Consider the following 25,944-nt stretch of genomic DNA (forward strand, 5'->3'; position numbering starts at 1 on the left):
CATAGAACCAAGCGTTGTTACCAAATTCCAGTGCCTGTTTCTTTACAGCATTCCATTGTTTGAGTCACCTGTCACACTGCTCTGGTCTTTGGTCAGAAGGGGGAAGACAGATACAGGAGAGCCGTCCAACATACATATATATGCTGACATACTTGGAGAAGTAGTGCTTTACAGCTGTTAATGTCATTAATGTACGGCGTTCGCTAGCTGCTGTACGGCGTTAGCTTGCCCTGACTGGAAACAAAGATGGGAAGGAGGGAAAAAAATGTTTTAATTGCAATCAACGTTTTAAAATTTGCATCTTTTTCGTACGTGATAAAGATGGCCATCGTCTACTAACTTCCTCAGAGTTGAGAAACTGCACCTAAATGTAGATTAGGATTGACTCATTGTCTTAACACAGTTTTTCGCAACACAGAATAAACACAACTGACTCAACGCGCTCCTCCAGCATTTGATTTTTTTCCCCTTTTACCCCAATGTTTACATCACCCTCCTCCTCCTCAGAGTCCCCTCGCCTGTCCAACGCCTCCATTGGCAGCAATGAGTGCCCTCTATCGGCACCACCCTCTGAATCCTCCGACGTGTCCTCATCTGGAGGTCGTCCGGTGAGCCTGGTCTCCACGCTGTCCTCGGGCTCCGCATCGTCCCGAGAAGACGGCCTCGCTCCACGGCTGCCCCAAGCCTCTGACCCCGAGGTCGACCCGGACCTGAGCCCCGACGAGGGAGCGGCCGAGCACAGGCAGCGGTCGGCCGGCACGCCACCCGAACCAAAGGGAGGGCACTTCATTCGCAACAACAACAATAACAACAAGAAGTCGAGCCTCCGCCAGCAGAATTCACCGTTTATAACCAAGAGTATGGCGCCGAACCCCGAGCTGACCTACCTCGATCGGGTCGTCATGGAGATCATCGAGACGGAGAGGATGTACGTCAGAGACCTGCGCATGATCGTTGAGGTGAGAGATGCTGAGGAACCATTCGAGACTTGTTTAAGCCAAAAATCTCACACAACTAAAATCAGTTGGAAACTGATGGCTGCGATGTAGGAAGGTAAAATATGAGCTTTAATAAACATGTGGATGGTAAAATATATGCTAAAATAAACATCACAAGTTAAGTTGTCAGCTAAAGCGAACACGGGATAGCTAGAAATTTAAATATAAGGCGAAGTGAATAATCCTCTTTTGAGCCAAAAACAAAACATTTCAGAAATAACTTCACTTATCAGCAAATGCTATGAATTGGTTACAATCATACCTAGCAAACCGTTACCAATGCGCCAAAATAAAAAATATAACCTCACCGTTTACAGCCTGTACAACAGGTGTGCCCCAAGGGTCCATTCTAGGGCCATTACATTTCAGTCTATACATTAATGACCCGCCCTCCATCTGCAGCAATGTATAAATCTTAATGTATGCTGATGATACGGTCCTTTTTGTGCACGGTTCTGATGCTAATTCTGTTGCTGCCAAACTATCCATCACAAAGGCAAATGCACCAGAGTGGCTCAACAACTCCTGCCTTGCATTGAACACTGAGAAAATGCTCACAATGTATTTCTCAAACAAGAAATCTCAGAATGTCCTCCCAAATATTCAAGTGAATAACCATATGATCAAAAACGCTGAAGAGGTCGAGTATCTAGGTGTCATATTGGACCCTTCACTTAGTTTTAAAAATCATATTAAAAAGACCTGTAAGGCCTTGAAGTTTAACATTTCGAACTTTCGACATATCAGGAACGCGAATCACTAGAAGCTGCAAAGTCCTACCTTGATGCCATGATCATATCCCACATTTTATATTGCATATCATCCTGGTCTCAGGCTAACCCAACTACCCTAAAATCTCTGAGGTCTTTATATAATCAAGCCATAAAAATTCTTGATTAAAAAACCAAGGCACTATCATCATTGCCATATCTTGGGAAAATATCAATTATAAAGCTTTGACAACTTTATCAGGTACTCTGATATCCGTCTGGTCCACGAAATCTTACATAACGCCTCCTCTTAAGACCGTCATCAAGCCTCGCTCCCAACTTACAAGTCCAGTGCTAAGGTCGGTGTCTAGAGGAGACTGCAGTGTTCCTAAAAGAAAGTCTGCCTTTTCACAATCTGCCTTTTCCTGCAAAGCCATAAAAGAATGGAATGGGCTTCCAGACAATCTTAAGAACATTACTGGTTTTCACACCTTTACACGGGACGCTAAAAATTGGATTCTGGAGCACCAAACATGCTCACACTAGCAATGCCAGACGGGTATTTTGCCATCAGATGTTACCCTTCTGGCCCCCAGATGACCAAAGTAACACTATCACAACAATAGCACTTTCAACTTGTAAAAGACATATTTTATTGCCTGTTTATATATTGTATAGTTATTTTATCGCCTATCTGTATATTTTATATATATTGTCTATTCTATACAGTCTTATATTTGTATTGTACAGGACTACAGATGGAAATTAGCTATGAGCTATAATCTTGTACAAACATCTCTGCCTCTGTGCTTAATGTATTTGTACACTGTCCTACTAAACTTCTAAACAAATAAACAACTAATCTGTCCAAAGGAAACCACTAAAAAGTAACAATTTGCGACTCAGATGACAGTGTATGGACGCTGGTGGACATGATTGGAACTGCATTCAGAAAACCAGCAAATGAACATTAACAAAAATATTGTTTGCTCATCATCTTGCCAACAGACATCACTTAGGTCCAGTTCACATTTCACAGAAATCATTATTATTATATTATTGTCATAGTGTCATTCTCATTAATTTCATTCAAAGGAATTAGAGGCCAAATATTCTCTGGCGTAGAAATAATTTTAATTTGACAAAGGTGATAATTTATGTTCCTTTTGAATCTACTCTGTGTTTGATTAGAAGTAAACTGATCATTTCAGTTTGTTGCTTTTTTTTTGCAGTGTCAAATGTCTCGCAAAGGACATACTGTCTCTGAATAACATCCTGGTCACAGACTATAATTAACTGGCTAAGACGGATGAAGTGCTTATGTAACCATGGGGATCACAGGTAGTTTGAAGGCACTACGAAGAACTGAAGCTGCCGTCAGCACAGATTCTAATCAGCTGGAATCAGATGCCAAAATTGTGTTTTTTTTTGTTTTTTGTTTTTTTAATTGTAGTTTTTTTAATTTTTTAATATACAATGCCCCACATTAACAGATGCCGCCAATAAACACAGTTACCCCCCCCAAGAGAATATTATAATTATAGAGTAGTAAAAATAAATACATAAAAATTGTAGGAATAATAATTATAATGGATTTTCTATCTGAAGGCACTTTTCTTGTCACTCAAAGGCACCAAACCGACATGCACATACAAAGAGGACATGTGTGTAACTGGCGAGCAGCGGCAGCAAGTTGCGCCAGCATTCACTTGCCAGAAGCTAAACATCGGTATGACATAAAAAGCATAATAGTCTATAGAGTAAAAAAGCATTAAACTATATGATCTACAAAGATGACATTGATAATGTAAGTACGCTAGTAAGAGACCAGAAAATCCTGCTTTTCAGAAGGATAAATCATGTTAACATTAGAAATACTTTTTACACGTTTTGAAATCTTTTTTCATATTTTTGTAATTTTCCATTTCTTCTTTCTTCATTTTATTTTTATTCAGGCTATTTTCTTGAAACTTAAAGAAAACGGTGTTACCATTGGTAGAAAAATGGACAACAGTGAAGTAGTAATATGGCAAGAAAACAGAAAGCGATTGCAACCGCTGAATGCATTCTCATCAGTTTGAGTTCAATGTTTCTGTCGTTCCCCCAAAAACAAGTGTTGGAAGACTAGTTTCTGTCAAGAAAAACACATAAATGTCTCCCACTGCCCCTGAAAGGTACATGTTAGATTTATGGTAATCGGCATTTTGGTGCTGAGGCGCATTGAGAAGCAATGACCTTATCAACAATGTCATATCTCTCCCCACCAGGACTACTTGTCTCACATAATCGACCAGCCTGACCTGTCCATTCGTCCCGAGCAGGTGTGTTACCTGTTTGGAAACATCGAGGACATTTACGAGTTTAACAGGTGAGAAAAACCAGACGGTCCTCTGGTCTTTTAAACCTGGATCCCCTCGGGGTTGTGTAACGTTTCTCGATTTGTCGTAAAAGTTTCCTCAGGATTCACCACGTCGACACCCCGCCTGAGGGTGAGTTTGTTTGATGCTCCGCCGGGCTCGGCGTGCAGTGCTCTGCTGTGAATCAGTTTGGCACCGTGACGTGCGACGGGACGGTGAACGTCACATTGAGCGTGTGCAGTGAAGTTCAAGTGCTGCATTTTATTTCAGAACTTGGAGATTTAGCTGCCTTCACCACAGTGAATCAACATCCAGCCTATTTAGCAGATGGATATCATAATAAGGAAAAAAAAATGGAGCAGTTTTGTCATTTCAACTCTTCACAGAAGAGTGTTTCGCTTGTAAAGTCACCTCATTTTACAATCATTTAAATTTTGTCAAATATTCCTTGGGATTTGAGGTTTTAGAGAACAGCTTCACCTGCTGGCCAGAAACAGATGAGCATCAGTAGACAAAGATCAGCAGGCAGGGGGACAATAGTAGTCTGATAACTTTGCAAAATTCAAATTTGTAAACAATAAGCCGGTAGTTTTTTTGTTTTTTCTTACATTTTCCACAAACCACAATGAGAAATCAAAAAGCAAAACAACATACAGTATCTTGGTATTACAGCCGTACTTGTGTTGGAATGATGACAATATCCAAAACGACCAGGTAAAAGGTAATGCATGTATAAAATAATGCCACTCGATGGACTTTTATCGCGGTTTTAATTTCATTGTATCTGTTTCCATACTGATGGCATTTTCTCATCTGCAGTGAGCTGCTTCAGGATCTGGATATGTGTGACAACGACCCTGTGGCCGTCGCCAGGTGTTTCGTCATGAAGGTGAATATACCCTTAATAGATGAATTTGTTTTTAGAAACCTATTATGGCAAATGTTAAATGTAATATAAGTGTTTCTATTTGTGTGTGTTAAGAAAATGTAGCTGTTAACTGTTACCAATTACTTGCTTTCTCAAAACTAGACATATTTTAGTTTTTCCATTTCACAGATAGGGTTGTACATTTGTTATGAGTGACCTATCTTTCCCCCAAAAAATCTTCCAGAGCGAGTACTTTGAAATCTACACGCAGTACTGCAACAACTACCCAAAGTGAGTGCCAAGGATCTACATTCACACATCACACAAAGTGCTCCAAATTCTGTTTACACTCTTTATACCTGCTTTTTTTGTCTTCACTACAGTACCCTTGTTTTTTGCGGGGGTTACGTTAAATGCTCTATTATACATTGAAAAGAAAGAACAAACCATTTTAAAGGGCTCAATCATTTGTTCCACAAATAAAAGTACTGTACTTTAGAAACGTTATTTTCAACAAATAACTTCTGCACTGTACTGTCAAATAATAATTTTAATCATCAATGTGAACAGAAGGCTTCAAATTGCGGAGATTAGCACCGACCACCGCAACGTTATTGCTGCTGCAAAAACTTGTTGCTGCTGTCGTCCTTATGTTTTTTTCTTTTTTTTTTATGGAACGAACGGAAGATTCATTAATTCCGTAATGTCGACCTACAGCCGCATAGCTGTTGCAGAGCGTTGTGTCAACATTATGGGTTTTAGAGTAACTCAAAATTGCAAGAGAATTTGCACGTACGTAATGTTAATTTGGCAAGCTGCTTTACGTACGTGTACATATTAAACTGCAACGTTATTGATGCACAGGTAGAGAAGAAGCGGAGTGACTTTTTAGCCAATCAGAATGCAGAACACAGTGCACGATGCAAATCCGTGAAGTAGCGAAACCGCGTTATAGCGAGGGATCGCTGTATCTCCTTTACACACCGTTCACACCTTTTCCACCCAATCACACCTATTTGTATCCACTCTGGGTTTTTTTCTTTTGTTGTCGTTTCCCCAGTTCTGTAACATGCTCGGTGTAAAAAGAGACGCGGTACACACAAGGACACAGTAGATGTGACTATATCTAACTAAGGGAGGTAGAATGGCTCTGGTGTATCGAATATGAATATAAACATAAATCTGACATGACTATGTAGAATATAGGGATACACACATCTTCTGTGAAGTTTTTTCAAATATAGATACCATAAAAACAAAAAAATAAGATAAATGGTAGACTGCTGTGCAGTTGTGCCTTTACACATATTACGTACCGTGCATTGTTAATTAGTCATCCAGTTAAGAAAAATGTTATTTTCAGCAGCATGGCTAGATCCAAGTTTCAGATGGGATTTGTTTGTTACAGTTACAGTTTCTTGGACTGATTTCGAGCAGCCAGTGTTCTGGAGTAGCAACCGTTCTTCATTCTGTTTGTGGAGTGTTTTAAACCATCTACTCCATTCATCACCTGTTTCTTCCAATTTTACACATTTCACACCTTTTCTTCTTGCTTGTTGTGGATTCCGTCTATTTACACACTTTCTGAATCTTCACACCTGATCTTTTACTTTCTTACTTCTTTAACTTGTGCACGCCTATCTCTTCTTTATCTACCCGCTCTTTCACGTTTTTTTGTTTTTTTTTTTCCCCCTGATGACAACGCTTTCCCTTCTGGTCGCAGTTCGGTAGCGGCACTGACTGAGTGCATGAGAAATAAATCCCTGGCCAAGTTTTTCCGGGAGCGCCAGGGTTCGTTGAAGCGGTCACTGCCTCTGGGGTCGTACCTCCTAAAACCCGTCCAGAGAATCCTCAAATACCACCTGCTGCTTCAGGTAGGATGCCGACCCACTTTCCACCCCGTTTCTCTCGCACCCTCTATCCCTCGAGGAAGGATAGAGGAGACCGAACCATTTATCTTAATAGTTTCAGCAAATTTTAGATTTAGGAATGGATGCTGAAAGAAGCCATTCAAGCTGAAAAAGAGAGGAAATAAGATTATCATTATCGTAGCGTCTGTTGATTTTATTTTCCTCTGATTCTTACTATGACATGAATTTTATCCTCATATCAGATCAGACTGGAACTTTTAATGCGGTTATTTTGATAAATGATCTTGTTTGCTTGGGATTTTAATCTATCCTAACCGATTTCTTTTTTTTTTTTTTTTTTTGCTTCTCCAAGAGTTTGTGTTTACCGTTCTCTCATTCCTTTCCAAGTATCAATTTTACTCCCTCAGCCATTTTTTTCTCATGGTTTTTGACTAAAAGAGAACACATTTGCTGCAACAAAGGCTGTTTTTTATAATCAGTGCCGGTGATTTGATTTATGAAACCTTTCAAATCAGGCAAAAATATAAATAACTATAAGGGCGGGATTTCATATGATGAGTCTGACCAATGAAATTCATTCTTTCCTTGATGATGACGACGTTCAGGAAATAGCCAAGCACTTTGACCCGGAAGAGGAAGGGTACGAGGTGGTGGAGGAGGCCATCTACACCATGACTGGCGTTGCCTGGTACATCAACGACATGAAGAGAAAACACGAACATGCAGTAAGACTGCAGGTCAGTGCATGTAAACACTTAATATCACGTTTCTAATTTTCTCCCATCTGTTTCCGCTTATTAAATTCAATTTATTACCAATGTTATTCCGTACATTGGCTTCAGGGCATGCCGTCACGTTGACATGGATCTTTCTCCTCCTCAGGAGGTTCAGTCGCTGCTCTTGAACTGGAAGGGTCCGGATCTCACCACGTACGGGGAACTGGTCCTAGAGGGAACCTTCAAGGTCCACCGAGCCAAGAACGAGAGAACGCTCTTCCTGTTCGACCGCATGCTGCTTATCACCAAACGCCGGGGAGAACATTACGTCTATAAGACCCATATCTCCGTAAGAAATGAAGCCCCAAGCTGCCTCCCGCTGCAGACTGTACTTTCACAGATAATTAAACTTAGAATTAACATCAGCTGGAAAATGTAATTTTCATTTTAAACAGCTTAATGACTTAAGAAATTAAGAAAATTATCCCTTCAGCTCAAGAAGGGGGAGAATTATTACACAAAATAATTAGCTGATAACAAAAAAAAAAGATTAAAACAGACAAAAGTTATTTCCCTTCGCTGAAGCAGGATACTGAACGCCCCGATGTGCTTTCAGTGTTCGACTCTGATGCTGATCGAAAGCGCCAAAGACTCTCTGAGCTTCAGCGTCATTCATTACAAACAGCCCAAGCAGCCTCACACAGTCCAGGTGAGACACTTCCTGTTTGTTTTCCAAATAACAAGTTTTTTTTTTTTTTGTTTTACAAATAATAATAAGCCACACACGCATTTATCCTGTGGTACCACCTTCTCTGCGAGCAGGATAAGAAATGGCAAGAGTTACAGAATAAAAGATGCACCTAATTTTTCCCTGTAACAATGAAACCGCTTGTGACACAGGCCAAAACGGTGGAGGAGAAGCAGCTGTGGGCTCATCACATCAAACGCATCATACTGGAAAACCACCACGCCATCATCCCGCAGAAGGTCTCAACCATTAATATCAGCACAAATACCACCCACACTTTTATCACCTTCAGTCACAGTGGTATCAGCTGCAGTGACGTCAGCAGTGCCAATGCAGACATCCCTTGCTTAAATGTCAGGGTAAACACTTGTATGTGAGTGAAACAGTCATTGTTGTCACTTACTTTTTGTTACAGGCTAAAGATGCCATCTTGGAGATGGATTCCAAATGTAAGTGAAGTTTCACAAGCTGGCACATTGATAAGAATGAACAAGGTAAACGTCATCAGTTCTAACATTTGGGAGTATATTCGCCAACTAGCTGATTGGACAGGGACTAGGTCAGGGGTCGGCAACCCGCGGCTCTCTCATCTTTACACTGCGGCTCCCAGTTGGCTTGGGAAAATAAATTATAAATATTTAATTGAAGTGTATTTCATTTTATGTTAATTCCTTTTTTTTAACTTTTAGTTCTAAGTTGGAAGATTATTGGGATCTTGAAATATTAAATAAAATTATATTCATTATTTTTCGCCGCTCAAAATAACGTCACACTCGCGGAAGCCGGTATACCCGCCAGCTGGTAAAGTCCCGATTTGCAGATGCTGTGCGCAGAAGTTCAGGAACAGAAGTCCCATAAGCCAGGTAAAATAAACATTTATGAAGATATTTTGCAAATATATATTTTTTATTGTTTACTGAGACCGTGATTTTTTTCCTGATTTATTTTTAAAATTCAGGTCAAGGCTCCGCTACATGCTCTGAAAGCCCAAAGCTCAAAATGAGTTCATTACATAGATAAAATTTAATTTTCTCTGTAATACTATGTGAATTTCAGAAGCAACACACTACACACTTGTTTATACAAAGTGTAAAGGTAATAAAAAGCAATATATACAGTGGTACCTTTATTTCAGACGTCAAAAAGTGATTGCGGCTCCCAGTGTTTTATTTTCCGAGGAAACCGGGTCCAAATGGCTCTTTGGGTGTTACGGGTTGCCGACCCCTGGACTAGGACATCCGGTCAAGGCTTCCTTTGTCAGAAAACCAAATCAAAATGAGATTTTTATCACCCTCACATGTATCCTTGACACACATAACAAATCTAAACCTTTCGGAGGTTTGACATGTGATTCCTTTGCAATTATTGGGTCAAGGCCAAACACTTGACATTAATATAGATAGGATGTTATAGAGATATGAGGTTAAAGGCATCATGGAACAGAGCAGCCAGTGTGATTGCATGAAGCTAATCTAGATACATTCAACATCAAGTGACACAGTATCTCTGATGTCACTTTTCAAAGTATAAGGTGGATTATAAGTATAGGTAAGTATAAGGTGGATTCAGTTATGAATATCGATCTGTTGTTACAAGAAATAACGCTGGGGTGATGTACTCTACGGGGCGACCCTTCGCAACCATCCCGTTTGATTTCTCTTTTGCTGAATCATACTACCTCATAATACAGATACCAAGTGATATTAAGCAGGAATGCCTGTTGGAAATGGTTACAACAAATTTTTGTTTTAGAGTGTCACACAAAGAGTCCCTTCCAGATGGGGTTAGCTGGGCTCAGACCAAACTATTTTCAAGTCAATGCTTAACACTACTTTTTAACATGGTGATCAACCCTTTCGATTCTGACTTCTGAACTCCAAATAGTACGTTATTGAATTTATTTTTAAGAACTTAAGTCTAGTTGACATTTAATCATTGTTTTACCAATTTTATATGGATTTCCTGTCACTTTGGCTGAAACTATTTACCTTTTGCAAAAAAAAAAAAAAAAAGACCAATTAGAAAATATTTTTATATTACCAAGGGTCAGATTAGTTGTGCGGTATCATTGGCCAACTGATTGCCATGACATCATCAACGAATGATGGGCAGTGAGAAATAACAAGCCTTCTGCTTCCCGCAGACCCACCCAGGTACCGTTACAGTCCTGAGCGTCTGAAGAAAGCTCTGTCTACTGACGATTCGCTCCGAGATGCTCGACAGGGACGGAGACAGTCAGGTAGACACACACCCATTCACACTCATTTATTCAAACAGTATTTTGTTGTGATGATTACATTCGTATGTTGATGTTTCTTCTTTAGAGCCAAGCAAACCAACTGTGAGGAGTTCCAAAGGTAAACAACTCTGTTTTTGCTATCAAATGTTATCCTTACTACAATGGCTAATTTGCAGCATCCAGGAAACTGGTGGAGTGTTTCGTCTCAAACAACTCCCCTACTCAAAGCATGCTTAGCTGAACATTGTGCTTTTTGTGTCTGTGTTAATTTTAACATTTTCTCTCCCGCCCCTTCTCGCGCTGCTGATTCCGCGGATGAACTCAACAGCCGTCTTAAAGGTAAGAAGCGACTGTTAAACTGTCTGGTGTTTCATTGTCTCTCCTGCACAGCAGAACTCGAAGGGCTGGAGCCATCGGTTGGGAGCACAATAATCAGATACTGATTCATCTGCTTATGTCCTTTCTACTTAGATTCAAACTACACACCAAGTTCCATCACTTAAGGCATCAGAATGTCAAACACTTTACACAAAATATCGGATTAAGTGTATTCCATCATATATTCTCCAATGTTTTCATACCAGAACTAATTGAAACATGACACTGTTGAATAATCTGTAACAACCAGCCAGAAGATGTTAGTTTCATCAAAAATGGACATCATGACGGCATTCATTTTCGAGGTGGCATTGGTATTTAACAATGTTTTGCTTTTGTCAGCTAGTTTTTTCCAAACAGTAAGATTTTTCCAAATAAATGCACATCTCCCAAACCTTACACTGATGTAGAGCGAATTCGGACTTAAGATTGTTCAATGGTGTTGTGTTGAAATTAGCTTTGTAAAACACATTTATTGTCAGTCATTGGCATAGCCCCTAAAATTACTGAAGAGTTTCAAATGGCACGTGCCACTCAACTAGTTACAGAGTTTTGACTCCCCTTTCATGCACGGGTTAAAGAGTAAACGGATCTGCTCGGACTTCCTCTTAGAACAGGAAGTGATGATGGTTGGGTCAGTAGTGTCACCGCTGGACGTGTGATTGTGCAGCAGTCGAACAGCGAGGAGAGACAATCTCTGCCGGCCTCCACCAGCACCAGTAGTAGGATGCTGGGCGAGCCTGAGGCCGAGCAGCCTGCTGAGGAGGAAGAGGAGGAGGAAGAGGAGGAAGAAGGAGAGCTGGGTAGCAGGAAGGACTCCCTGGAGCGGCTGAGCTGCAGCGATGAAGATGAGGAGGAGGAGGGGGGGTTTTCTCCCGAGCAGGTAGCGGACTTTGCCAGCTCCGTACTGGCCGCTATCTCCTGCTGGCACTACAGGGTCGCCATGGTGACGGTGAGGCTCTCTGCTGCCAGCCGGGCCTGCGGGGCTCTACTAAAGTCCAGCTCCCAGCGCTGCCCTGGAGCTCTCAGTTCTCTGCTGCATGAGCTGCTTGTGTGGAACTAACATCAGCCCCGCTGCATGTTTTTGGGCCGGAGCTCTTAAAAGTCGGACAGCTGGTGGACTGACTTGCTCAGAAAACCTGCTGCAACATTTCAGCAGGTCAAAATGCCTTTCGGAAACAAAACGGCAAAACTCTGCTTGCTGTTTTTAAAGTTAACACTCTCCTGATGTCAATTTCATCAGTTTGGCATTGAGTTGGAACCACATGCTCTTTAGCTTAGCTTAGCACGGGCACCTGAAACAGAAATGCAAAAGTCTAGCAAGGACAGCATATAACCAAGTATCTCACTGCTTTTATTATTGCAAACAGCCAGTAAAAGGGTTCTGAAACCCTTCATTTCCCCCCCCCCCCCAAGGAATACATGTCATTCTTCAAACCTGCTTGGATTTTCCACCCAAATTTTCCTTGCACTGTCAATAAATGGGCAACAAATGACCTTGAGTCTAGAAACCTAAACATACCTTATGCAATTCTTTAAGTGCAAGAAATCTAAGAGAGACAAGTCCCTCACTGTTAAGAAAACTAGCTGAGAAGTATCAGATTTCACACGGGAACCCTCAGCTCTTCTACAGCAAAGACATTTTAAGAAGGGAAAACATGCAGCTAACTTTATCATCTAACCACTTTGTATTAGTATACCCGTATGCTACATAGCATAGCACTGCAGGCTAGGAAGCATAACAATAAATCACTTCCTATGCAGTGTCGGCTTGTCAGGTTGTAGTTCTGCATTTAACCATCACAATTACCATTAGCAGTTGCTGCTAACATGTGCTAAGCTTGGCCAAAAACATACTGGATCCCTTCACTGGACAAGCAAAGATGAAAAATAGAAAACAGGACTCTTTTTTTGGCTTCTTATCTGTCTTTTATGGTTGTTGGTTTTTTTTTTCTTATTTTTTTGTTTGTTTTGCTTCTACAGCAGCTTCTCCAGACACCTGATCCAAGGCTTTTGCAGCATTTTGTTGGGTAAACTTTCGTAGGAGTGAGGCTGAAATAATAACTTCACTGGGTGTTTGCAGTTTGTTTTCTTTTTTTTTTTTTTTTGTGGTCATTGATGCTTTGTGGAAACAAAGGGTTCCCACTGCCTCACATCAATTTTGTTGCTTGGTTGTATTTGCATGTTTTCTTGTTTTGTATGTAAAATGTATGCAAATTTTGAGTTTGAGTTATGTGACTCTGATAACCAACAAGGCACTTGGTGTGTCCTTTTGACTGGTGTGCGTGTGTGTGTTAAAGGGTCAGTTCACACAACAAGAAACCATCGGTCATGTGGTTTCAAACCCATAACCCTCCCCTTGAGGTTTGCTGTCCCGCCCAGAAACGGAAATGATGCGTTTACATCAGAGAAACTCATCATCAGTTCTTTCCAGAATCAATGTTCTTTTCATCGCTTGCCATTTCAGGATGCTTTTCTGTGAAGTGACCCTTTACAAATACTGTGTTGAAAATGCACTAGGACATATGCTGTCCCAGTACATATCATAACAGCGCTTAACCGTGGATTTAAAACAGAGGTTCTCAACCGGTTTCACGTCCTGGAACCCAAGTTGAATCTCAGTACGATCCACGGTGTTTGCTCACTGTAGATACTTATATTAGACATTTTTATATGACTGCATTTCACAAGCATTACCCAAAATCTGATCCAGCATCACTGTGTGCCTGGTTCTGCTAAACTGACAGGTATTGGAAGCCCTTCAGCTTTATTGAAGGACGAAGTAAATACACTTTTTATGAGAATGGGAGCCTTTTTATTGTACTTCAAAAGACAGTTCACATGATGGCTTTCTTTTACCTATGTGGCAAAATTGTAAGATGTTTTTATGTTTTGCCAGTTCCATAGTAATTAAGGATCACTTCATTTAAAAAAAGGGGAAAAAATTCATTTTTCAAAAGCTTTAATCGTCGTAATTCAAACCGATTTAAGAAGAAGTCACCCGAAAAAAAAAAAAAAGGTCCAAGGTTAGAATAAAGTTTGACCAAATGACCTGAAAATTCTCACAAAATGTCTTTTAAAAACAAAAAATATAATTCTGATCCTTATATTGATATATCTAAAGACCAGGCGCCGTGATGCCGTGTCAGATTTCCTGCAAAAGTTTTGAAAACACAACAAATCCTGACCGTCCTAGATGTCCCTGGACCCCATAATGATAACTACCATTGAAAGTGCTGTTTAAGATGTGGCCTCCCTGAAAGATGTTTTAGACGCATGTCTTGTTTTTGTTTGGGTTGAGAAAGGAAGGTGAGGGAGACACCTTGTCCTCCCAGGGCTGTGACCAAGAAAACGGACAGCTACATCCTGAAGAGGAGGAGCCAGGAGGGAAGGAACCACCACGTGAGCAGGTAAGAAACAGCGAATAATTCGGGTTCACTATTAACATCTGATCAGCTGGCTTTTATAAGCTGCCCAGCTGTAACAACTTATTTTGTCAAGATGAAGATGGTCCTGTAGAAATGTTATTACCTAGAACAGAATCTGACATGATTGAATACACAGCTTTGAAGAGGTTTTGTATGTGTGTGCTCGACAGAAGACAATATTGAAAATGTCTGAAAATCAAGGCAAGAAAGGTATACAAAAGGAATTAGTCAGCTACCAATTTTGCAAGTTCTCCCAAAGATAGAGGCCTGTAATTGTCATCATAGGTACATTCATGGCCCGGTCCATTCTTTTCTTTACAGGGATCATCCTGGTCCCTTTGCAGAAAAACATCCCCAAAGCATGATATTTCCACCGCCATGCTTCACAGTAGATATGGTTTTATTCGGATGCAACGCAACATTCCTTCTCCTCCAAATACGACAGAGTTTTTATCAAAAAGTTCTATTTTGGTTTCATCTGACCATAGGACATTCTCCCAATCCTATCCTGGATCATCCAAATGTTCTCTCGCAAACTTTAGACCGGCCTGGATATGTACTGGTTTAAGCAGGGGGGCACGTCTGGCTCTGCAGGATTTGAGTCCTTGGCGGCGTAGTGTGTAACTGATGGTAGCCTTTGTTACTTTGGTCATTCACAAGGTCCCCTCTTGTGGTTCTGGGATTCTTGTCACCGTTCTTGTGATCATTTTGACCCCATGGGGTGAGATCTTGCGTGGAGCCCCAGATCCAGGGTGATTATCAGTGGTCTTCCATTTTCTAATAATTGCTCCCACAGTTGATTTCTTCACACCAAGCTGCTTACCTATTGCACATTCAGTCTTCCCAGCCTAGTGCAGGTCTACAATTTTGTTTCTGGGGTCCTTTGACAGCTCTTTGGTCTTAACCATAGTGGAGTTTGGAGTACGACTGTTTGAGGTTGTGGACAGGTGTCTTTTATTCTGATAACGTGTTCAAACAGTCATTAAAACAGGTAACGTGTGGAGGACTAAGGCACCTCTTACAAAAGAAGTTACAAGTCTGTGAGAGCCAGAAAACTTGCTTGTTTGTAGGTGACCAAATACTTATTTTCCACCATAATTTGCAAATAAATTCTTTAAAAATCAGACAATGTGATTTTCTAATTTTTTTTTTGTTTTCCCTCCCACATGCTGTCTCTCATAGTTGAAGAGTACCTATGATGAAAATTACAGGCCTCTTTCATCTTTTTAAGTTAGAGAACTTGCACATTTGACGGGTGACTAAATACTTTTTTGCCCCACCGTATCTAGAATGATTCCAAGTTGTGCTGTAGCGAGTTCCCCGGCCCCCCTTTTTTCTCCTTAGAGTGATTTCCTCAATTCTGTCTCGAATGTCATCCTCTCCAGCACTCCGATGAAGACCCGCTTCAAATTCTGGAGTCCGAAGAGGTGCAGCTCACCTCCGATCCAGACAGTTTGTCCCGTTCACCTCTCAGAATCTCCATCTTCGAGACGCTGAAATCCGCGGGAGACGGCGAGCACACGGAGGAACACTCCTCCGCCGCTCCCGACTCTGATGCGAAAACCCTTAGCAGCGGGGAATCCTCCGAGGAAGAGGACGGCGAGAAAGAGGTGGCCGAGAAGGAGGAAGGAGGCGGCAGAATCCTTCCCTCGTCCGTCCTGGACAAAGCCGACGCCATCGCTCAGCACTTCACCAACAGCATCAAGCGGGGCAACTCGGCCCAAGACGACGCCCGCTCCCTCGGCTGCCCTTCGCCACGTTTACCCAGCAGGACCAGCAGCAGCCTCAGCCTCACCGCCGAGGCGGTCGACCGAAATTTGTGGCTCGGTAGCGTCGCCACCGACTCAGCGGAAACCTTCGGGACAGCAGACTTAACCCAGCTGTCCCCTCGAGATGACAGTCTCTTCGACACCGACCGAGGCATCCAAAGAAGGAGGGACTCCACGCTTTCCCGGCAGGACCAGATTCTCATCGGGAAAATCAGGAGCTACTATGAGAACGCTGGGAACCAGGACGCCGCTTTCACCCTCCAGCGCAGGGAAAGCTTGACCTACATCCCCACGGGGCTGGTGAGGAGCTCCGTTAGCCGCTTCAACAGCATCCCAAAGATGAGCCCCTCTACCGCCGCCTCTTCAGTTTTACCTTCCGATACCCCGGGTCACATGGTCACCAGTAATTCTTTGGACTCTTTGAAGCTGGACCGGAGAGATTCGGGCGATATAGGATTCAGAGAAAGATCCCAAAGCGTGCAGAATAATCCAGCAGAGGAATTCAGGCCTTCGTCCGACATGATCAAGATCTGGCAAGACATGGAACACCAGATCGTCGGGTCTCAAATGGAAAACAGCGAAACAGATCGGGGTCTGGAGTCTTCGAGAAACTTCAAGTTGACCAATATCGGCCTTTCTAACTCCGCGCAGACCCCGATCGAAAGCTCGGACGACCAAAGCGGAGACCTTAGCACCATCAGAGAGGAGTCCGACCCCTCGCCCCCGAAGAACAAAACCGCCGGGGAAAATCAGACGGGAAGTCAAAAACAGACGGTCAAAGTGATCGGAGAAGAGACAATCGTCCTCCGAGCTCCGAGGGTCACCCAGCTGAAGGCGGAGGCAGGTGGCGGGAAGCCCAGGGAAGAGCCGAAGCAGCAGCAGCAGGACGACAGGGCGGAGACCAAGGTCCTCCACCTGGCCCGTCAGTACAGCCAGCGGATCAAAACCACCAAACCCGTGGTTAGACAGCGAAGTCAGGGACGCCTAGTTTCCAAGAAAACCATGCCAAGTCTGGTGGAGGAGAAGACCAGTTCAGGTACATCCCGGTTTACACTGCTAGTCAGTGTTCAGGTTTTTGGGAAGAATTTTCCTACCGCGCAGTTTGTCAGCCACTACTTCGTCTTGTTGGTTTTCAGTCGTTGTTGAACCGGATCGCAAACAACAAATGCGGTATTCAAGTCACAGTCAGACAAGGGATTACAAAGGAGTTATTCCAGAATTTGAGGGAGGACGTGATTTTTCTTGGCTTTTTAGGAGCAGGTGCTTGTTCAAAATTACGAGCATACACAGACATATAAGGTCGGGTTGCCCACACTTTTAAAACGACCGAGTCAAAATGATCTACACAATAAACATACAGAGTAGTGTTTATATTCAAATGATGTATTGTTTACATTGCAAAACAGCATGAACATGTATGGCGCAATACATTTCGGGACATTATCTTATTCCGATGACCTCTTGGGAGTCATCCCTGGAATTTGCCAGGGTTGCCTGGTCCAGACAGAAGTTGCCGGAAGCACGACCTCAAACAAGCGTCCAAACGATCGGCAGCGGTGGCGGGACGATGTTCGGATCGTGATGTCGAGTATTAAACGCTGCAGCGGGAAGTGGATGATAGGCTATTTTATGTGATAAAATGCGATCCACCTTACCGGTCTGTGCTGTAGTGTAATCACTCGTTTTTGTACGTCGCATGGTCGGTTTTATTTTTAAAGGCAGGGTTCCGCAAACAAAGAGCGTTGCCTTTGCGACAACAACTGTTTTTTAGATTCTTAGCATTCACTTTTGTCGACCAAAAGGAGTTGCTGTCTTTTTTTTTTTTTCTTTAAGGTGGAGGCTCTTTTGATGCGCCTTTAACCATCCGCTGTGTTCTTGCAGGTAAACCCAACCTGACTCTGTCTCTGGAGCCTCACACCCTCGGAGCCGCTCCTCCGCTGAGCCCCATCGACGAGACGCGACCCTCCAGGCCCCCCGGCACAGGCAGCGGCTCCCTCGGCCGCGCTCGCTCTTGCAGCCCCCTCAGTCCGACGACCCCCGTAGAAGGCTTCAACTGGCCCGACGTGCGCGAATTGCGTTCGAAATACTCCGAGCACGGTCTCTCCGAGAACCATCCGATCGGCCGAAGCCAATCCATCCCGGAGCAGATGTCCGAAGGCGGTCGGAGGAGGCGATCCAGCTGCTCCTCCACGCTCGCTCTCACCCAATCCGCTTCCAGAGACGATCCATCAAGCAGGGCCCTCAGCGGTCCGGATGGAGGCTACGAGGAACGTCGCCGGAGGCTCCAAAGAGCGAACTCTCTCGACCCTCGGCTGAGCAGAGCGCAGATGACCGAGATGAAGAAGCTCCAGGACCAGGCCGACTCTCAGACCGGCTATTTCGTAGCGGGGGAGGCGGCGCTGCTGAACGACCCCGACCGCAAACTCGTAGTCTTGGAAAGGGTTCCGGACGTGGAACCAAAGGCCACGCAGGCGGCCGAAGCACCCGATGACGAGAGCTACATCCAGATTCGCTCACCAACCAGCAGGGAGAAAATCTCCATCATGGCCGTGATCGACCGCTGCCGCGCCTACCAGGAGTCAGAGGAATACAAGCAGAGGGAAGAGGCGAGAGGTCAAGCCGAGCCCGCCAGGCCACCTGAGGTCGACGACGCGGCGCCGCCTGACGATCAAGGCTCGGAAGGTCAAAAAACAGGCGGGAACGGCGGGCAGCAGAGCATGGTGAAGAACCTGAGGGAAAAGTTCCAGAGTCTGAGCTGAATCCGTTTTCACCCGAGCGCCGGGATCCAACCGCGAGGCATCTCTGGAACTGCCATTTTCTTTTCCAATGCCAGTCGATTTCAAGTATCAATCAAAGTGAGAGAGGAGAGTTTAAAAAAATTCCACACGACAGCACTGCGCCGTCGGACTGTAGCCGTTTTTTTGTGTTTGAGTTGTACTATTCAAGCAAACGCACGCCCGTTTGACCAAATCCCGCCACCTGAGGTCAGCCTGAACTCACCAGCCGATCGCGTCTGCAGTGATCCCTGAGTGTTGGCTGTCATGGACTAAACCACATTTTCAACGTGACAATCAAAACGATATGTGGAAATGTTCTTTTATTTTTTTTCTGATTCTTCGTGCGGAGGAAAGAAGAAAGATACCTTTTTTTTTTTTTTTTTTTTACAATTTTTAATCGTCGAAGTCAAGAGTCCTAACAGGGAGACAAAACACTCCGTTGCTGATTTGGTTAGCGATGTTCTACACCACCTCCTCCGGGAATTGGACGACCAGATATTGGTTTGTTGGTGACGAATCCGGGCAGCCAGGAGTCGCTCCATGCGTGTCGGCCGTCTAGACGGACGCTCCGGCTGCTCCCTCCTTATTGACCCAGCATCCAGGGAGCGTCCTCGGCCAGCTCCGAGAAAGAGGATTCTATGTAAACTCAGAAGAACGGGTGAGTGAGTGCAGTGGACGTTTAGATATCCGAATCGATGGATCCGACTACTTAAAAATACAAACAAAAAAAAAAAATCGCAGCCACTCCATGTCACATGGAGATGAGTCCCGTGACCGGTCCAACCGATCAGTGGTTGTTAGTTACGATAGACTTATTTAACAACTTCTTGTCTCGGAGTCTTGACTGTGATTGAAAGACTGACTGAGACCTCCAAAGGGAGATGTTTTCATTTGGACTAATGGGAACAAGGCGACTCCTCTCTCTCCACTGGGAGGTGCTAACACAGCTCTTAGCCACTTTAAAAGAAAAAAAAAAAAAAAACACTACACAAGATTCTTCTTTGACACTAACTATGTATCGCATTCTCATCCCTTAAAATCGCAATGCATTTCTGCAGCGATGGCGTTGCCACACGTTGAATTATAAACCGTTTGTTTCCACGTTTTGATGATCCCGAGGTCAAACATTTCTTTAAATTTATCAAATGGGGAAGAAATTGACAGTCGGGATCAAGTAATTACCAAAATGTAAATAGTGTATACTGTCAAGTACAAATGGTGCAACATTACTATGTTTGTTAAAAGCACTTTTTGTTCAAGATAAGGCTTTTTCTTTCAAGGTCCTACACTGAGATTTTTATTCTGAAGTAACAGAACAGTTTTCCAGAATCCTCTGCGCAGCAGACACTAGGGTGTGAATTTAATCCCTTCATTTATTCATGATATTTTACCAAAGAATATTCACTCCTTTCTAAAAACGAGACTTCACAGCTGCATAAACGCACAGTGTGTGTGTGTGCGTGTGTGCGTGTGTGCGTGTGTGTGTGTGTGTTTGTGTGTGTATGTGTGCGTGCGTGTGTGTGCGTGCAGATGCTTTCTTTACTTAATCACTTTCAAGTTGCCTCATTGAAGATTATTTTTGTGTAAGTATTTGTAAAGCTGCGGGACGTGAACAATGTCATCATTTCCTGTCGGACCAGTGAACAAGAACCGAATTGTTTTTAAAATGTTTTTAATTGAATATGCAGACAAAGTCACAAAATTTGAACTTTTAGAAAGAACCACACACTTCTAAGTGAGAAGTTTTTTTTTTTAAAACTTGATCTGAATTTGAATGAAACTTCTAATTTTAAAATTGTAATTTAAATATTTTTATCGACATTACGTTATTTGCATTACATCAATGATTTCTAACAATTTTGAAATATAATTTAGAGGAAAAAAAACAAGCAACAGCGAGTCTCAATACAAACTAATTGAAATGGCTTTTTAATGGCTATTACTCATTTCCAATCCAGAAAACAGTTAGACATTTTTAGATAAAGGCCAGAATTTAGATTCAAAGTATTTCTCTTTAAAAGATTGTTTGGTTTCAGTCTCTCAGTACATTCATTCAGATTGTAAATGAAAAGTATAAACTCAGATACGGTATACATTAAGCCACTTTTCTTTCATTTTCAGTGAGTTTGACAAAAAAAATTCAAATTAAATGTCAAGTAGTTAACTTTCCTGAGTAAGGTTTTGATTTGTTTTTTTGTTTTTTGCTTTACAATGCAAATAAAGATGTATTTTACTTTGAGAGAAAAGTCATGATTTGACACTGTCACCTTTTATGTCATGTTTTGCACCTTCGGTTATAATTTACAGGTTTTATTATTTATTTGCTTTTACGTCACATTTTCTTTGTTTGAATGATTCTTTTAATCTCCAGCCACTTTTTTTTTTTAAATCTTTGCTCAACAGCTCATTCAGACTTTGAACCCCTGACTTCGTTTGACCAGTTCTGATCTCAGTCAACCACTGTAACACCTATTTATTTCAGCTGATGTGAAAAGATATAATCGTGGTTATATGTGTGTGTCTGTTTCATTGTGTGCGTATATTCACCTGTTCATGTTTTTGCGTATTTCCGATGTACAGAAATATCTCTGTTCCGATTTCCATTAAAATGTCTCTTACAGGAGCAACTGTGTGTGTGTGTGTGTGTGTGTGTGTGTGTGTGTGTGTGTGTGTGTGTGTGTGTGTGTGTGTGTGTGTGTGTGTGTGTGTGTGTGTGTGTGTGTGTGTGTGTGTGTGTGTGTGTGTGTGTGTGTGTGTGTGTGTGTGTGTGTGTGTGTGTGTGTTGATGAATTCATCACCAGTTCTCAAAACCAGATAATATAATTTTCAGTTTGATATCTGGTTTTCTATTATGGACTCTTTGGCGCCCTCTGGTGGCAGCATGGTTCAGGATTCTTAGTAGGACAAGTTAAGAGATCCCTAAATTTCCCTAAGTTTTCAGTCAAACATTTCCTAATAAAGGAGTTGCTGCATTTTCTATCCAGAATTGAGTTTCCCTGGAGTGATAGTGGGGGTAACTGTGGTTGGATGGTTTGGTGCGTCATTATATTTTTGGTTAGGAATACAAATTGTCGAGGTAGTGTGTCACGTAACTTTATGAATTCTAACATGGGAGGGTTAAAGATGTGTTTAGTTCAGAATTGTTCATAGTCTAATAGACTGCCATTGTCATCCATCAAGTCAATTATTGACCGTATATCTTTCTCAAACCATTCCTTATAAAATAGAGATTTGTTGCGATGCAGTACATATCTATTGTTCCATATTATTGTACCATGTGGTGGGAAATTGCGTACATATATCATTTTCCAGTACAATAATATTTGTTGATGGCACTCTGAAAATTTGAGTCAAAGTCAGAGGTAAGCAGAAGATTTGGGCCACCGACTTTGTTGAATAAGTAGTTAAGAATACAATATCAAAAAGAAAGATGATGATGCTTGATCCAGGATTTCAACCAGTTCACCTTCAATGTCCGATTGAGGCAGTCCAAATCAATCACTTTCAGCCCTCCACTTGTTTCTTCCACCATATGTGATTTTTTATTTTAGTTAATGTGGTCTGTTCCTCCTCTGGAAGCTTAATATCAGCATAATAGAATATAGACAGATGACACAACTAGCTGGATAGAATAAATCAAAGACTAAAAAGAGAAGAATTGTATGCTGGCAGATTTCGCTTTGTAAAAATTATTTACTGGTTAAATAAACTGCTGCCAACACTTTTAAGCTAGGTAATCGAAAGGTAATCGCCAGTGAATAACAAAATCAATAAACATTAACCTCGCTGCATCCCAGGGCGAATAGCGTTGACCAGATGTGACGTCATCATGGCCACCGGTCACGTGACTCGGGGTGAGACGGGACGCGCAGAGAAGCGCCGCTGATCCGGATGCGGAGCGTCCGCGTTTCATGTGTTCAAACCGCAGCAGGTTGAGGCGGACGAACGGTCGTCAAGCTGCCGTCGCTCAGACCGGAAATACAAACGCCTTCACAATAAGAGCCCGCGGGGAAAAGACATGGGCGCGCACGCCAAATAGTTGTAACAATGTTATTGATGTGGTAATACACTGCTCAAAAAAAATAAAGGGAACACTTAAAAAACACATCCTAGATCGAAATAAATGAAATATTCTTATGAAATACTTTGCTCTTTACACAGTTGAATGTGCTGACAACAAAATCACAAAAAAATGATCGATGGAAATCAATTGTATCAACCCATGGAGGTCTGGATTAGGAATCACACTCAAAATTAAAGTGTAAAAACAAACTCCAGGCCGATCCAACTTTGATGTCATGTCCTTAAAACAAGTCAAAATGAATCTGTGTTGCTTCCTGAGTGGACACTATGATTTCACAGAAGTGTGATTGACTTGGAGTTACATTGTGTTGTTCAAGTGTTCCCTTTATTTTCTTGAGCAGTATATTTTGGCTTATTTGATAATCGTGCAACACTTGATGGTTGGCTGATGCTGCAAATACACAAAAGAGGTAAGCAAAGTAACATGACCGTGAGCCAGGGTCCAGGCAAATAATAACCAAATTAAATAACGATAAGGAGGCGCTTTTCGTATTTGCAAATGCTGCAAAGCACTCTTTGGCCAAACACGGAAAGACTGGAATGGACTTGTGCCAGCCGATGGATTAAAATGGATGGATTAAAAAAACATCCATCTTCCCCGGCTTATCCGCAGTCGGGTCGCGGGGGCAGCAACCGCACCTCCCCCTCTGCCGTCCCATGTTCCAGCTCCTCTGGGGGAACCCCGAGTCTGGTCTGCACAGACCGGTACAGACCCCGATGAAGCCAACAGAACACTATCATCTGCGAAAAGCAGAGACTCGATCCTACGGCCACCGAACCGGATCCCCTCGACACACACCTTGAAATTCTGTCCATAAAAGTTACGAACAGAATCCGTGACAAAGGGCAGCCCTGGCAGAGTCCAACTCTCACCAGAAACGGGTCCGACTTACAACCGGCAATGCGGACCAAGCTCCAACGCGATCATGTAGGGACCGAACATGACGGGGTTTGGTACCTCATGTTCCCGGAGCACCCCCCACAGGATTGCCCACAGGACACACTCTCATGCCTTCTCCAGGATCCACAAAGCACATGTAGACTGGTTTGGCACACTCCCATGCCCCCTCCGGGACCCTGTCAAGGGTACAGAGCTGGTCGAAAGACACACTGCTCCTCCTGGGTCTGAGGTTCAACAACCCGGCAGACCCTCTTCTCCAGCACCGCAGAGCAGACCATACCAGGGAGGCTAAGGAGCGTGAACCCCGTGTAGTTGGAGTACACCCTCCGATCCCCCTTTTTAAAAAAAGGGGGCTCACCAACCCGGTCTGTCAGTCCAGCAGCACTGTCCCCGACATCCACACAATGCAGCCGAGGCGTGTCCAGAGCCTTGGGGACACCATGGCAGACCTTATCCACTCCTGGGGACCCACTACTGGTGAGCTTTTTTGCAATTTCAGCAACTTCATCCCCGGAAAAAGCTGTGTCCGCTCCAGAGTCCCCCCGTCTCTGCTTCCTCATTGGAAGGCGTTTCAGCCGGGTTGAGGAGGTCTCGGAAGTATTCCTGGCACCGATTCCCCATTCCCACTGTACACAGTGTTAACGGAGCCCTGTTTCTCCCTCCTGATGGCATCCCTCACCGGTGAGTTCCACCAGTGGGTTTGCAGGTTGCTGCTCCAACAGGCGCCGACCGCCTTACGGCCACAGTTTCGGTTCACCGTCTCGACAATGGAAGCACTAAACGTGACCCATTCGGACTCAATATCCCCGGGTTCCCTCGGGACGTGGTTGTCGTTCTGCCGAAGGTGGGAGTTGAAACTCCCTCTGATAGGAGACTCTGCCAGACGTTCCCAGCAGACCCTCACGTTACTTTTGGGTCTGCCAGGTCTGACCGGCATCCTCCCCCACCATCGGAGCCAACACCCAACCAGGTGGTGATCAGTTGACAGCGCCGCCCCTCTCTTCAGCCGAGTGTCCTGAACATGTGACCGAGTCCAATGATACGACCACAAGGTCAATCAAAGAAGTGTGGCCTGAGGTGTGTTGGTACCAAGTTCACATACGGACACCTTTATGCTTGAACATGGTGTTTGTTTTGGACAATCCATAATGAGCACAGGAATCCAATAACAGAATACCGCTCGGGCTCGGATCAAGGGGGCCGTTCTTCCCGATCACACCTTCCAAGTCGGACTGTCGTTGCCCACATGAGCGTTGAAGTCTTCCAGTAGAACGAAGGAGTCCCCAGTAGGAGCGCGCTCTAGCAGCCCCTCTAGGGACCCAAAGAAGGGTGGGTAAACCTAACTGCTGTTGGTTGCAGAGCCACAAACAGTCAGAACCCGTCCCCCCTCCTGAAGGCGGAGGGAGGCTACCCTCTCGCTCACTACGTTGAACCCCAAGGTGCAGGGGCCAAGACGGGGGCAATTAATATGCCCACACCTGCTCGGGGGCGACTCCAAATTAAAAAAAAAAAAAAAAAAGGGTCCAGCCCCTCTCGAGAGGCCTGGCTCCAGACCCCAAGCTGTGTGTCGAGGAGAGTCCGACTATATCAGGTAGGTATCTCTCAGCCTCACGCACCAGCTCGGCCTCCTTCGCCGCCAGAGGTGACATTCTAGATCAGGGGCGGGCAAACTACGGCCCGCGGGCCACATCCGGCCCGTTGGTCCTTTTAATCCGGCCCGCCAAAGGTTGGTACAGAATTCATATTTGACGTGAATGATTGGATCGATGAATGTGGGAGCTCAAACGGAACATTATTTCATTTTGGGAGCTTCTTTAGAATTTTCCAGAGCTGAATGACACAGATTGGCTTTGGGATTTAGCCTTTACTGTGGACATACCGACACACATGAATGAGCTGGACATGAAGCTACAACGGAAAAACTGGTTTGTGCATGAAATGCAAGCAAACGTCAAAACCAAGCTTGTTGTATGTTCAAAACAAATGTCGGACGAGTCTGATGTGTACGAATGCGTTTTTTAAATGGTTTTATATGTATTGTATCTTGTGCTGACCCAGCCCGTCTGTCAAATTTTAAAAGTCAATGCGGCCCCTGAGCCAA

At 43.5% G+C, this 25,944-nt stretch overlaps 1 protein-coding gene across 1 annotated transcript in view; it reads left to right on the forward strand.

Annotated features, from left to right (window-relative positions):
- Window positions 1–21,482, forward strand: part of LOC147213358 (pleckstrin homology domain-containing family G member 3-like) — a 31,850-nt gene extending 10,368 nt beyond the window's left edge. The window contains exons 3-18 of the mRNA XM_086143024.1: window positions 508–959; window positions 3,976–4,076; window positions 4,885–4,954; window positions 5,178–5,224; window positions 6,657–6,807; window positions 7,410–7,541; window positions 7,687–7,869; window positions 8,137–8,229; window positions 8,421–8,507; window positions 8,684–8,717; window positions 10,412–10,507; window positions 10,593–10,625; window positions 11,503–11,837; window positions 14,191–14,295; window positions 15,699–17,118; window positions 17,964–21,482. Of these exons, the coding sequence (XP_085999150.1) occupies window positions 508–959; window positions 3,976–4,076; window positions 4,885–4,954; window positions 5,178–5,224; window positions 6,657–6,807; window positions 7,410–7,541; window positions 7,687–7,869; window positions 8,137–8,229; window positions 8,421–8,507; window positions 8,684–8,717; window positions 10,412–10,507; window positions 10,593–10,625; window positions 11,503–11,837; window positions 14,191–14,295; window positions 15,699–17,118; window positions 17,964–18,841 (4,217 nt within the window). The 3' untranslated portion in view covers window positions 18,842–21,482. The remainder of the gene's footprint in view (window positions 1–507; window positions 960–3,975; window positions 4,077–4,884; window positions 4,955–5,177; window positions 5,225–6,656; window positions 6,808–7,409; window positions 7,542–7,686; window positions 7,870–8,136; window positions 8,230–8,420; window positions 8,508–8,683; window positions 8,718–10,411; window positions 10,508–10,592; window positions 10,626–11,502; window positions 11,838–14,190; window positions 14,296–15,698; window positions 17,119–17,963) is intronic.
- The last annotated feature ends 4,462 nt before the right edge of the window (window positions 21,483–25,944 follow it).

This window comes from Fistularia commersonii, chromosome 36 (genome assembly GCF_037954325.1).
Source record: "Fistularia commersonii isolate RoL2024-O1a breed Wild chromosome 36, RoL_Fcom_v1.0, whole genome shotgun sequence".
In the NCBI taxonomy this organism is placed as follows: Eukaryota; Metazoa; Chordata; class Actinopteri; order Syngnathiformes; family Fistulariidae; genus Fistularia; species Fistularia commersonii.